Consider the following 14,742-nt stretch of genomic DNA (forward strand, 5'->3'; position numbering starts at 1 on the left):
TGGTCACCAGGGGACCTCTAATGTCATCCGTATGAAAAACACCTTCTCCCAAACTCACAGCCACCACTCTCTCCGCTTACTTCCTTTCCCCTCTCCTCTTCCTCTTTATTCCCCTATCTACCTCCCTGCTTAACAGCTGGCTGCACCATGAGGTTACAGGGGATGACAGAAGGCGGGAGAGGAGCCTGAGTGGTATCTGCTCCCATGGGGGAACACAGAGAAGAAACCATGAGTGGTTTTAGTGGGGCCAGTGTCCATGTGTCACAGAGAAAGGACACCAGGGTCAGCAGCATGTGACACCACTCCCCTATTTCCTGATGGTTTGGGATCAGGTAAGGACAAAGCAAGTTGGCCTTTTATCCTCAGGTCACAGACCAGATGTCCCTGAACCTCCAAAACCTTCCCAAGGTACGTGGTTCATGCTTCTCCTCCTGGCATCCCACAGGGATATCGGGGTGAGTCCCAGAGGACGGGGAGGCAGTCAAGGCTGCTGAGCAGATGGTGAAGCTATTGGCCCCACCAGCAGCCTGCCTCCCTCTCTCCAGGAGCCAGCAGGGCAGTGGGGGGACCTGGGCTTTGCGACTAAAACTGATCTCACAGCAGAGCAGCTGCGAGGCCGGGCCGAAACCGGAGCTCTGAGTCCAAGGACAAAGCATGCACAGGGAAGCCAAGCCTCTTCCCTCCTCCCTACCTTCATCACGTTTCCTCTTCTCGCCATTGGAGCGAGGGATCCCCAGGATCCCGTTGATGGAGTAGGATCCCACTGGATCATTGGAGGCGCTGGAAACAGGAGGGGAGGCCGTACTGGGAACTGGACGAGAGTAAGGAGGAAATGCCATCAGGATAGCAGTTGTGATCGCAGGCCAAAGCCCCAAGGCTGGGGGCAGAGAGAAGCAGAGGAAATAAGGAGGGATGGGGAGCCCATATTCCACTTCTTCCTCTGAGGTTTAAGGGGGAAGGCATTGCTGCACACAGAGCAGGCTATTCACTTCTGTCCATCCCTGGGCTGAGTGGTGACCAGTCAACCCCAAGCCTTCTCTGCAGACCTATAGATTTTGCTGGGGCCCTTGAACTCACTCCCCTGAAGATGAATGGAAATACCAAAGCTGACTCCATCTAGAAGGTGACTCAGCACTCCTATAGTGAGCGCAGCTCCGAAGAGGCCTCCTTGCACAGCTCGTCCAATCCCTGGGGCCCAGAAAATCCTTCTAAACAAACCCCAGCTCACAGTCTCCGGGGCTGAGTCTTTACCAATCCTGATTTAGAATCTGTGGCTTTCTAAGACCTGTCTCTGAATCTCTAGGAGACACAAGAATGGTCTTAATATTCTCCAGGAGTGCATACCTCCTCTCTCCTAGTTGCTTCTGGTCTTGAAATCACTTGAGAAGTTCCTACTTTCCCCCTCAGGGCACAGACTAGTGAACACATTCACTCAGTAATGATCTACTCAGGTACAGCCCGGCCCAACCCTTCTTCCCAGCACATGCTATGGTACAGGCCTAGTAAACAACAGATCCTGCCAACTCCAGGAGGGCTGGGGCCTGCCATTCTACTTCCTGCTGGTCAAGAAAGAAAGGCACAACTGCCAAGACGGGCAGCGAGAAAAGTTTGATCACATCCCAGCTCCTTAAGCCCTGGTACCAAGTACGCTTGGGCCAAAGAGAAGACTATGTTTGGAGTGGTGGCGGTAGAAATATTAGCGGATGTTTTGGTAGGGCCTGGGTCATGTCCCTGAAAGGCCCTGAACAAGGATCAATAAATAAGGAGGCTGGAAAAAGGCAGAGAGTTACTGAGTGGAAGACAGAAAGACAGAAATCAAAAGAGACAGGCCATGAGGCCGGAGGGAGAGACAGAGGAACAAACCCAGAGCTTCACATACAGAGACAAGGAAAGAGAAAGGGAAAGACAGAGAGGGGGAAGAGGAGAGAAGAAGGGAGAGGAGAGGAGAAAAGAAAATGATCATTTTAGAAATTAAAAAATGAAGTAAGAAAGTAGATATTAAAAAAAAAAAAGGACAAGTGGGGAGACAGGATCAGATAAAAACAAAAGCTGCAGAAGGAGGAGGAAGGGAAGGAGAAGAAAAACTAAAGGGAAAATATTGATGGGGAGGGAGAGAGAGAGATGGAGAGAGAAGGAAGGATCCTAGTGAGCTAGTCTCTCTGAGCCTCTAGGAGCTCAGAGAGAGCACAAATTAGAAACAATAGTTCTGGGGTGGAGCTGCGTACCCAGCTCTCCTAGGTGGGGCCCTGCTTCCCCACTTCCCTGAGCCCTCTTACCAATGGTGTGGCCAGGTGCAGTCACTCCAGTCCCAGCCCCGTCTGGTGTTGGGTGAAAAGGCTGCTGAACTTTGGTCCGGATGATCCTGCAACAGCATCACAACAGCATCACACATCACATGTCGCACCAACTGTAGCCCAGAGTAGCAGAGACCAGCCTCTCAGCTCCTTTGGCACCCATCTGCTCCCTGCACCCTGCCCTCACAGACTGCTGCAAGGCTCGAGTTTTCCCTCCTGTGTGCTCCGCCGACCCAGCCTAGTGCAACTCTGGGTGGAGGCAGTCTGCGTTCTGTCCGGCCGGGAGCGCTTCATCAGAATTGCAGCTTGATTCTTGGTATCAGGTACTGGGGCAGCAGAGTGAATAGAACATAGCACCCTTCCCCTTTCTGGGGTGGGACTGCCCACCCTCCCCTTCCTTATCACATGCAAATCTCTTCCTGGGAACAGGACTCCCTGGGTCTGGAGACCATTTCGGAGCTGGCTTTCCTGTTGGAACTGTACCACATACCTCCACAGTTGAGGAGGGGCTGAGCTTTCCCCATTTACTGAGCCGAGGAGAAGTAGCCAGGGAAGGGCTGGGTCACTGGTAACCCTCTTGTCTCCATGATTCCAACACAGCATATGGTCCCCTTGTCAGGCCCTGAACAACTTCTTGAGCCCACTTACTGCTCTCAAACAAGTCAAAGCCCTGTCCCTGTACAACTTGCTGGCCTGATGGCCTCCTTTTCTGAGGTTCTACTTGGATCACAGCTTCTTTACCAGCCTAGTTGAAAAGCCCGGTGCCCCCCACTGTGCACTCTGGGGTGAGTCAAACATCCCAGGACTGGGGATGAGCTGATTTATCAGTGCTCTGAAGGACCCAGGACTGTGTGATACAAAAGGCCACCCTCGGGCCAGGACTGAGGAATGCTCCCTCCCACCCACTGGTCAAATAAGGTGCCCTTGGAAGCAATTTTCCCAACAGTGTTGCTTTTCCCTGCAGAGATGTGTGTGATCCAAGTTCACCTCAACCAGCAGGTAAGTCATAAGCCATGAGTGGACTCCTCTCTAACCAGCTTTCACTGAGCACTGCCAGGCAACAGAAATAAGGCCCTTGTCTCAGTGTTGGATATAACGTTAGGGGAGGAAGACACACACTCAAAGAAAGTTAAGTAACTCCAAGGGGGCCAAGTTGTAAATGCCAAAAGGAGGCAGAAAAAAAATCATTCCCCCCTGCAGGTGGGGGAAGTGGGAGAGAAGTCACTGAGGAGGAAACTTGATGTAGCCCTTCAAAGCAGAGTAGGGCTGAACATACAGACACAGGAACTAGAGGCGCGGAGGATGGTGGACTTACTGGATGGAGGATGGGCACTGGGGTACATGGCAGGGGCCCCATGTCCTGCTTCCGGCTGCCATTTTGTGGCTACATAGTTTGGGGCTCATCATTCCACTTCTCTGGGCCTCAGTTTTTTCTTTTGTAGCTCTAAAAGTCTTAGACTACGGGATCTCTAAGGTATCTTTCTCCAGTACAGAACATGATACTAAGATGAACAAAGAAGCAGAGGGCAGAGCATTATAAGCAGGTGTTGGAGGAGGGTAGAATCAAAGCATGGGGACCAAATGGGCATGATGTTTTAGGGGCTCGTGCCCAGACTAGTCAGCCAGAACAGGGGAGGTATGCAAGGGAGCGCGAGGAAATGAGGCTGCAGACTTGGAAGTGATGAGAATTGTGATTTCCCACTTACTGAGCATCTATTATGTGCCGATATTATATGCAATCCATGCCACTTATATACACTACTGTTAATTCTCACAACCTCTAAAGTATATACTATTATCCTCATTTTGCAAATTGAAAACCAAAGCTGACAGAGGTTAAGAAGCTTACTGGAGATTACACTGCCAATTAGGGTAGAGCATGTACAAACGGATTCTGGTAAAGCAATATAGAGGCAGGAGGTGATGAGAAGCTGATCTCAGGAAAGAAAGGAAAGAATTTGCAAGATATTGTGAAGGTAGCATGGCCAGGATTTAGCAATAACTGGAGTCAACCGTGGCTCTAGAACCCCAAGTCTGGTAACTGAAGAGCTGATGGTTTGTACCACTGTCAGAAAGGGATGCAGGTGGTGATGTTGGTCCTAGACATGCAGCATCTGAGGTGGTGAAGGAGTGTCCAGGTAGACATGCCCACGTCCCAACTGGCACAACAGATATGGGTTTAGAAGATTGTCAAGGAGAGGAACGTTGAATGGTTCAAGAGGCCGGGGGAGTGGATACCACTTTCAGAGACTGGGGGAAAGAACCTGACCTTGCAGGGGTCAGAACTGGTCACACTGGAAATGGCAGAACCAGGATTCAGCAGTTTCACCTAACTCAATGGAGAAGAACATTCCCAGAAGGAGAACATAACCCACAGTGTCAATAGCAACGTAAGGATTGGAAGGAATTGGAAATAAGAGGGGGCATAGATTTGGGGATTTTGGTGACTACTAATGACCATGGGGAGAGAAGTATCAACAAAAGGAAGGAGCCAGCCAAAAGGGGCTAAGAAGTTCATAGGAGAAAGGGAGTCAGCAAGAGTCGATGCATGCCTAGAAGTTTGTAGAAAAGGAAAGGAGAGAAAAGTGGGAAGCTGGGGGATTAAACTGGCAGCTGAGTAGAGGGAAGGCTTTCTAAGGTAGGGGTGACCTGGAATAGTTTGTAGGCTGAGGAGTAAGAACTTGTGAAGAGGGAGCTACTGAAGTAGGCTGAGAGACGGATGGTGAGAGCAAGGCAAAATAAGGAGAACGGAATGAAAGGCATAGGGGAGGAGTTAGGGAGAGATGGCATACTTTGAGGGAGCCAAATGCTTGGAAAAGGAGTTTTTATGGGTTTTATCTCTTAGCAAAGCAGAAGGCAAGGTCATCTCCCAAGAGTTGAGGCAGGAGAAGAGGGTGGTTGGAGCATAATCACAATAGGAAAGACTGTAGTAGCCAAGGGCAGTGTAGACTGGTCTACACAAAAGGTCTAGAGGAGACGAAGCAGTTCAGAGCAGCTGCTTCTAATTCATTGCCACAGCAGCTTCTGGGATCTCACTGACCTGTGGGTGGCTCTGGCTTGAGGGCTGATGGGCTGTGGACTGAGGAAGCCTCAGAGCTGGGGCTAGATGAGACAGATAACTGCTGGCTTTGTGGAGTTTCTGTCTTTGTTACTCAGCGCCTCTGACCCCTGGGGCGCCAGTGCAGATTTAGCTGAAGCAGCAAGTGATGGAAAATCACTACTCCCTGACAGCGGCTTGGTGGTGCCTGGGAGAGGAGCTGGGCAGAGTGCCTGCTGTGAGTTACTGATACTCTTGGTGTCCATCCATGCCCCCTGGGCTGTGGGCACTTGCGAGTCCCCAGAACTGATCTCAGGGAATTTAAGAACCGGGATTGTGGAAACCTGATGGTCACCCGTTGACCTCCGGCATCCCGCACACAACCCATGGAAATATCACTAGAGGTTAAAAAGATAAAGAAAAGCAGCTGCTTTGGGTGACTGCCTGATACAATTTTCCCCCAGCTCCTCCTTTCTTCTCCTCCAATTACTTTTCATTCGTGGCCCTACAGACAGCCAGACACAGCTAAGCCTCCGTGGGCGCAGGCCGGGTTGGCCTGGAAAGTCAAGCCTGGCATACAGGTCTTTGGAGGGTGCAGAAGGGAGCCCTGGAGAGCACATCTCTACCTGGAGGCTGGAAGATGCTATTTCCGGTTTCCAGAAACACTGCCTGATCAGGGTCCTGCCCACCTCTCTTTCCAGCATGCTTTCTTCCCAAAACATCACAGGGATGTTTTTTCTCCCCTAACTTTCCTGGAACCTCCAGGCCTCTGCCTGGGCCCAGCGTGGAGACTTCTGGCGCTCAGCGTCTCCCACACACGCAGGAGTATGACTAGAGCATAGGGACAAAGAGCTCAGTCTGAGTCCCAGCTCTGTTACTTATTGCCTGTGAGACCTTTGGTAGTTTCTTATTCCCTCACCTGTATAATAAAATAATAATACTATTTACTTCCTAGAGCTGTTGTGAGGATTAAGTAGGATAATCCATGTAAAACAGTTAGTATGATGGCTGGCTCAACAAGTACTAGCTATAGTAGTAACAACAACTAGTAGTAGTATTATTCCTATGGGGGACCCCTAGGCCTGGCAGCTTTCTAGTTAGGGGATGAGCCAGGTGCAGGTAGGAGGTCTCTCAGCCCAACGTGCCCCAGCCTGGTCAGTGCAGATGCCTAGAGACCCTGGGAAGAGCATTGAGAAGACAGGAAACAACAGCAGCAGGTGTCACAGTCTGACCCAAAAAGAGGTTGCATCAGAGAAGACAGACTGGGGACTCCTGCCTAGGGGCACTGGGACAGATCTGTAGACAGTATGAGCAGCAGCTTCTTCCGGACCCAAGAGATAGCAGGCGGTGCGGCAAAGCTTTAGAGTAAAGGATGACAAGGGAGGTGGAATCACTCCCTCTTGGGTAAATTCCCAGGAGGCCTTCACCTCCCACCAAGCTGGAGAGGAAAACAGTCCAGTGGCTCTGTGACTTGGACTGAGAGCCCGTACCTCGTCTCCTCATGATAGTTTGTTAACTCATAAAGAAACGGAGAAGCCCTCAACATTCTTAGAAAGCACTGGGGACATTCTCATTCCTCCTCTGGATCTACACCCTCTTCCTCCTCCTTCCCTCCTTCCTTTTTCTGTGTTTCACTCTCTTCCTCTGTCTTTCTGTCTTCCCTCTTTGTCTGTCCGTCTCCTTGCACCCTGAAGTCCCACCGTGGCTGTGCGAGTTTATTGATTCCTGAGAGCTGGGGGAAAGTGGGAAGCAGGGCTGGGGTGCAGGCTCAGGGATGGAAATAGAAGGCTATAAATTATTTGTGACAGGAAAGCAATAGTGGCAGAGTGCTGAGCACAAGTCCTGTGTCACTATTAGATTCCTTTTAGCCTGATGACACTGTAAAAAAGGTTAAGTGTCTGCTGGAATCGTACACCTGGGGGGCCGGGGCAGCCTGGGAGCAGAACAAGCCACTGAGAGCAGGTATATCAATTCTCCAGGCCAATAATATTCCTCTCATTGATCGCCACGCAAAGTTCAAAAATCTCATTACAGCCAGGCAGACCGGGAACTTTTTACAAATCAATAGAATGATATAATGTATGTATACTTAGTACAAATGTATCTATTCATCTATCCATCCATCCACGGTCCGCCTCAGGGTTTCCAAGTTAACCTACCCATCATATTATGTTATGTTATGTATGATATTATATTGCATTATATTATATGATAATAAATGGTGTGCAAAAACTTCCCCTGAGGTGGAGACAAGAAGAGGTCCTATTAGCATTGAAGTGACCTCCGCTCACCTTGGAGGGACTTAGGTGACAGCATTTCCAGGACTCGTCTGGTCGGGATTTCTAAGAGCAGTGCTTCCTTAGCGGAGGCTCCAGTAATAAAAACTACTGAACTAAATATTTACCATGTGCTGGGCAATGTTCTAAGTGCTTCAAACAAATGGTTCACTTAATCCTCACAACAAACCATTTTATAGATAAGGCATATTATAACGTGCTCAAGATCAACCGTTTAATAAATGGCAAATCCGAGGTTTGAATTCAGGTAGACTGACCCCGGAGCCCATACCCTTAACCACCAAACTATACTGCCTTCAGGAGAGAGACAGACCCAAAGGTCCCAAATCCAAACCCCTGAATTCTAGTTCTCTCGTTCTGTTGTATTCTGAGAAACAAAGTTTAGGGGGCTCCCTGAGCCTCAGCATTCCCTTGTATAAAACGGGAGTAATAACACCTGCCATCCAGCTGTTGACAAGGTGATATACACAGGATCTTCCAGTATGTCCCCATGAAATTCTGTCCAGCTGCCTAGCACAGACTACCTTCTCCACCTTGGAATTACTTTCTAGTGGAACGGCAGGCTAGCTCCCTCCAGGCTGTCATATCACTGGTTTGTTCAAAGTCTCTTTGGAGCAAGATGTCAAGTATCTTCATACATGTGTCATACACAAGTGTAAATCAGTTTAAATTGTCCTGGAGTAGATAGTTCACTTTAGAGTTTTTGCAGAAAAGATTTAGTCCCTGGTATGGGGAAAGTCTTTCCTGATTTGGTCAATGAAAGGAGCTCCAGGGGAGAATGTTTCAGGCTAGCTGGCCCTATGCCCGCTGAGCCAGAAGAGTGGTAGGAGGGGCCTCTGCCAGCAGCTTCAACCTGCCTGGGTATTATAGGCTGGATCATTTGGGAGGACAAAACAATATTTGCTTCAGCAAAGGGTATTTTGCCCAACGATTTCAGGTAATTGTTTCAACTCAGGCCTTTTGAGAGCTGCCAACATTAGGCATGTGTCCCTGGCTCAGCCCAGAGGCAAGTCACAGCAACGCAAACAGCTGGAAACTTTTCATGGCAGAACCTCAAGTGTGGTATCATAGATCATCCAGGAAAATTTCACCTCTCCCCAAAATGGTTGTACCTCTCCCTACTCCCGAGAACGCTAAGGAACTGGAATGTCCCCTCTGTACATGCCAGGAACTGAAAAGCTGAAATTTACTACCTCCTCCCCACAGAGGAAGCAGCATCCACCTGCCCATCCCACTGACAGCCTGGAAGCGCTGCACATAAACTCTGTTTCCTGAGGCTCCGGCTTTGCAGTTTGTGCAGCGTTTAGAGTTGTTTGCCCACATCACTCACATGCCCTGCAGGCTCCAGTTTGGACAGCTGACCATATGTCAAGCAGGGTTCGTGCATGAGAATGGCCACTGATGTGGGGAAGCTATGGGCAGGACCTTCTATTCTGCCTGTAGCAGGATATAGCTGGAATATACAGGTTCCAAGGTTAGCAGGGTTCCCCCGAAATGTGTCAAGAGTTTCTGCCTTTTGTTGCTTCTCAGAAGTCATAACTGAGCTCCAAGAGATAAGAGTCCGACTAAAAAACTTGCAGAAGGTTGTCCTCAAACCACAGTCCTTGAACTACCTATATTAGGCAGCCCCTGGAGTGTGTGCTAAATGCAAATCCTGGGGCCCGCTGCAGACCGCCTGGTAAGAATTTCTGATGGTGGTCAGGCCCAGGAATCTGTATTTAAGCAAATTCTTCTTAAAACTCTGTAATATTTGAGAAGGCTACCTTCAGCCAGTGGGTTAGGAAACCATCCTGGTGGTTAACAGGCCAGCCTTGAGAAAGCTGGGGGTTAAGTGAGTTAAGAGTACTTAGGTTCCTTACTCACTCTAACAATTGCCATTTCTCCCCATCTGCTAATCCTGACTCCAACTGTCAAGAAGCTCTGAGTTCCTCTGTGGAGAGTAAACTGTAGGTTTAAAAATAAATAATTTTAGATATAAAAATAATTTCAAAATAGTTTTTGGTACATTCTAGAATGAGAGAATCCCCGTGGGTTCTTTAGATACAAGCACATTTTCTGAATCGACATAGCCTTCTAAGACTGGCACTGAGGGCAATAATCCTTCCACCACGTGTCCCCGGGAGCCCAGGCCAGATACAATTTACCGGGCTAGATGGGCCATGGGGCTTGCCCAAGGGGGCCATAGGAATGGTTTAGATGATGAATGGTAAGCATATGGATTGATTTAACTTCAAGATAGGCATAGGTTTAAAAATTAAGGGGCAATGTGTTTAACTAACCATTTGGAAACCAGTCTGCAGTGCATGCCAAGCCTAGAGCCGTGACCGGACTAGCTTCTCTGTACACTGGCCCTGCCCTCATCTGTGAGGGCTTCAGGGCGAGAGCCGGGGTTCACCCGCTGCCTACCACACACTCCTGCCTGGGAGGCTCCGGAGGCTAGAAGACTGCCAGATATGATGAAGGGTACTGATGTAGACTCATTGCTGGGACCAATTCCTCCCTGTCCCTCTACTGACATGCCCCTCCCTGGGCAAGCAGAAGGAAGCCTGGAGGAAGTGCCTTTTAGCAGCAGCAGAGGTGGAGCCTCATAGAGACTGACAGGCCCCTCTGCCTCTAGCCCCACCCCCTCCCACCAGTATTCAAAAACAATCCATGGTTTCTCTCTCTGTCTACCCGAAAGAAGGTGATGTGGCTAACCTCTATAACTGCTTCCTATTAGCTACAGGATAAACTGAGAATTCCTCAACCTGGCCTTCAAAATCTTTCCCAATCTGGCTCCACCCTCGCTTTCTAATCTATTTTTCTGTTTTCCCTCTTCCCCTCAGGGTCTAGCACAGAGCTGAAACCTTGTTTTCTTGCTTACTCAATTCACTTATTCACACTGAATCCTCCCCTAGACTGTGAGCTCTACAAGGACAGATGTCATGCTTAGTTTTCTCACTATTGTATTTCTATCACTTAGCAACAGTGCCTGGAATAATGTGAATATTTAAAAACTATTTGTTGAGCCCTGACCGCTTTGGCTCAGCCGTTAGAGTCTTGGGTTCGATTCCAGTCAAGGGCACATACCTCGGTTGCGGTTCTATCCCTGGTCCTGGTGGGGGTCATGCAGGAGGCAACCAATCGATGTCTCTCTCTGTCTCTCTCCCTCCCTCCCACTCTATCTGAAGATAAATGGAAAAGTATCTTCAGGTGAGGATTTAAAAAAAAAAAAAACATAAAAACTATTTGTTGAATAACCAATAAATGTTATTACTAATAATAACAATAATATAATATTAAGGGATATAGTTAGTTAATACATGTTTATTATGTACAAGGCAGTGTGCTAAGCACTTTACATGGATTATTTAATTTATTTCTCATAACTTCTTATGAAGATTACCCCTTTTCTATTAATGTGGAAGTTGAAGTTCAGAGAGGTTAAGGAACTTGCCCAAGGTTACACAGCTGTTAAGTAACAAAGCTAGGATTTAAACCTGGGAGCCTGACTCCAGACCCCATGCTGCTAACCATTGGGTAGAATAAGTCAATCATATCAAGAACAGATGGAGAATCCATGAGAGGCTGGGACTAAATAGAAGAGCTGCATATAATAATAGGAAAAATAATAACTCTCATTTATTTCATATTCACTATATGACAGGCATTGTAACAAATGCACTTTCTCATGCAAATCCTAACTACAACTCTATCAAATAGGCATGCCCTCTTTTACACCAAGGAGACAACAGAGAGGTTAAGCAACTTGCCCAAGGCCATGTGGTTAATAGCACTGAGCCAGACTTGGGGTCTGGGCCTGTGACTCCAGTATTTGTAGGCTGAACCCTATTACCTCTTCTGGAAATTTCTGTTAGTAGTTCTTTATGTTTATTACCTATTTGGGCATGAACAAGTTTTCCCTTCAATCTTTTCATTTCCATGATCTGGACAACTGAGCAAATTGTATACATAGATAATTAACAGAGATTACGTGTAGCATTGATTCTAAAGATACTGACCCTCTCCCTCACACATACCATAGCTGTATTTGATAAGCATCATGTCTGTGTCAGAAAAGAACTGCAATATTAGGTTAAGTGGTCTGATTGCCATGTATTTTATATGCACTGGTAGATTTGGGTGTAGATTTTCCAAATTCTCTGTATCTATCTATCTAGCTTTCAAATCATGTACATAATTATGTAGATATACTGCATACAGATATGTTTCTCAGTTTCTATGTTTCTAGAAACTATTTCTATGATTAGTGTGTCTTTATATTCATGTCTACTCTAATGCATTGATCCAAGATTTATGGTACTGATGTATTTATCGAAACCTACTTCATGAATTTCTGCCCAATTATGCCTATTTCTGTCAAATATGTAAGCCATAATCATGCATGACTCCACACCCAACACTATTCCCTTCCCAGGGTGTCTGAGATGCTCACATCACAATCGTGTTTTTATACTGGTCTGTGCACCAGTATTGATGTGCATAAATGTGCATTTGTATACCTGTGTATCTTTCTGTCTATGGCCAGGATGGGGTGGGGGTAGAGTGATGTGGAAATGAGAGAATTATTAAATGCCAAGTAGATGTGCAATAAATTCCATTGATTTTATAAACTCCAACTTGTCTTCAGTCTCCTTCCATTCTTTATCCTAGGGGCATTGCAACAAAAACCTATTTTAAATACCTTTACTTCCCCCTTCCCCCTCCCCAAAAAAGTGTCAATATTTTATTTGGATTTTTAACTTCGCTCCATAACAGTTGTTTGACCTCCTGACTCGTGCGAGTCACATAAATTCTGGGACTTTATTCAGGAGCCATGTTCCTGCTATTGAATAAGCAATTTGGGAGGGTGAATTAATGACTTGTGCTGTTGCTGGAAAGTCCCTGAAGAAATATTAAAATTGCTTGCAGACTGAATCGATACTCAGTGAACACCCAGCAAGAGGGCTTCAGTTCTGGAATGACCACAGAAGGCAGGGCTTGGTGGAAGAAGGGGAATTCCTACACCCAGCTTGACAAGCCCCCTCCTAGCCCACCCCCACCTTTCTCTCCATCCCTGGAGCTTTGTCATTTTAAACAGCAAAGTCTGATTAAATCCCAACCAGGATGAAGCCGACTTGTCCTTTCTTGCGAAGCAGGCTCAGGGGACAGTTTACTCTCTTACTAGGCAATGAGAGCCTGGAGGCCATGTTGGAGGTGATGGTCTGGACACATCCACCTGCTGGAGAAACAGGATGGTATTGCTTTCTGGCAGACTGTGCTGTGCCTGGGGATCAGGAGAGTGCTCACTGGGGAGGCTGGGGCTGTGACCACTTCACACTGGGTACACAGAATGGTTGGGTGTTGCACTGCTGGTTCCATCTCTTTGTGTGTCTGACAAGTGTTGGCTATCACTCAGATGGCCACATGATTTCAGCCTTTGTGTATGGGTGTGCCTGTGGGACGGAGAGTTGGAATTGTGTTGTGTTACAGTGTATAGCATTGTGGGGTCCCATTCCTCCAGCAGCTGGCTTAAGGTTTGTTTTTGGTGTTTTGTGGTATTGTATCGAGGTGACTGCACTTTGTGTAACACTGAGTTAGAGGAATTTAAGTATTGTTTGGTGGCAATGTCCATGTTTCTCCTTTGAATTATTGTGTTTGTTGATCATATCAGCATCTTTTTTTTTTTTTTCCATAATGTATGTCTCAGAGATTAGGTTAATGGGTGTCTCCTTGGTGATGTGGGTTGAGTAATGATGTTGGATCTAGGTGGTGGTGCATAATTTTGTAATTGCTTTCTCCGTGTGGTTGTGAGTGAGAGGGCCCATCCTTTAGCTTTTTAAAGCTTTCTGGTTTAGTCATTTGTACTGCTCCTTTTCAGAAGGAAGATTCTAGAAATGCAGAACGAATCTCTTCTTGACCAAATGCACAGTTCTATTCTTCTTGGAAACAAACTTTCCCTGCTCGATGGAACAGTTCTGACCTTACCCCCTGACACAGGTGCTGGTGCCACCCTCCCTACGTCTGCCTAATTTGGAGAGTTAAGCCCCTAGGCTAAACCCTATGCCTGCTGGTAGTTTAGATCCCTGATGGAGTCAGAGGAGGCTGGATAGGAGAAAACTCCCCAGTTCCAATGGGAATAACGTAAATTCTGGTTCCAAAATTCCCATTAGCTCAACTCTGTAGCTCTGGCCATAGCATCTTCTTCCTTCCCAGTATTTCCAGATGATGTGGCTCTGCAGTCACAGCCACACACACATCATGGAAGAGAACAGAAAAAGGTACTAGGCATGACTTTCCTGAGCTTGTAAGTAAATGCATGAATACATCGCTGGGCATGAGACTGCAAAATATACAGAGCTCCCCAAGAGATTACACATGTCTGCACTTCCTTTGATCGAAAGTTGATATGAAGTATGGACTAATGGATAAGCACATGGGTTTCAGAGCCAGTACTACATGGGTTCAAATCCTAGTTCTGCTACTTAGCCTGTTTGAGCAAGTTATTTAACTTCTCTGTACCTCTCATTTATATACAATCCTACAAAGCCTTATGGGGTTGTTTATAAAGCTTAAATCAATTAATACATGCAACATGCTTATAACAATTCCTACTGCAGTAGGCAGTTGTTAGCTATTATTATTATTATGAATATAAGGATTTACCAAGTAAAGTATCCATAAGATTGGCTTATGTATGTGTATAAACATGAACACAGCCCTGGCCGATTTGGCTCAGCGGTTGGAGCGTTGTCCGCGGACTGGAGAGTCCTGGGTTCGGTTCCTGCTAAGGGCATGTACCTCAGTTGCAGTTTGTCCCCGGCCCTGGTTGGGGTCATGTGGGTGGCAGCCACTCGATGTGTCTCTCACACACTGATGTTTCTCCCTCTCTCTTTCTCCCTCTCTCCTTCCACTCTATCTGAAGATAAATGAAAAAGTGTCCTCGGGTGAGGATAAAAAAAAACAACAAAAAACAAACATGTACACATATGTGCTAATATACATGAAGTCCTAAGATAAATCAAGGAGTTTGTGTGTTAAGCAGCGATGTGCAAAAAACTATAGTCAGCTAGGGACAGTCAGGTAGGGGCAGGAGGTAATTCTCTTCTTGGCCTTCTGGTCCCTTTGGATAGTG

The 14,742-nt window shown here is 47.1% G+C and overlaps 1 protein-coding gene across 7 annotated transcripts in view; it reads right to left on the reverse strand.

The window, feature by feature from the left end:
- PAX2 (paired box 2) overlaps positions 1–14,742 on the reverse strand; it is an 89,059-nt gene that overhangs the window by 44,918 nt on the left and 29,399 nt on the right. For all 7 annotated transcript variants that reach the window (XR_004959987.1, XM_036265060.1, XM_036265062.1 and 4 more), the window contains 2 exons: positions 2,277–2,362; positions 692–811 (listed from right to left, as the gene is read on the reverse strand). Coding sequence is in view for 6 of the 7 variants with exons in the window: in XM_036265060.1 (XP_036120953.1) it covers positions 692–811; positions 2,277–2,362 (206 nt within the window). In the remaining variant the exon portion in view is untranslated. The remainder of the gene's footprint in view (positions 1–691; positions 812–2,276; positions 2,363–14,742) is intronic.

The sequence above is a fragment of the Molossus molossus genome, unplaced genomic scaffold (genome assembly GCF_014108415.1).
Source record: "Molossus molossus isolate mMolMol1 unplaced genomic scaffold, mMolMol1.p scaffold_m16_p_17, whole genome shotgun sequence".
Taxonomy (NCBI): domain Eukaryota; kingdom Metazoa; phylum Chordata; class Mammalia; order Chiroptera; family Molossidae; genus Molossus; species Molossus molossus.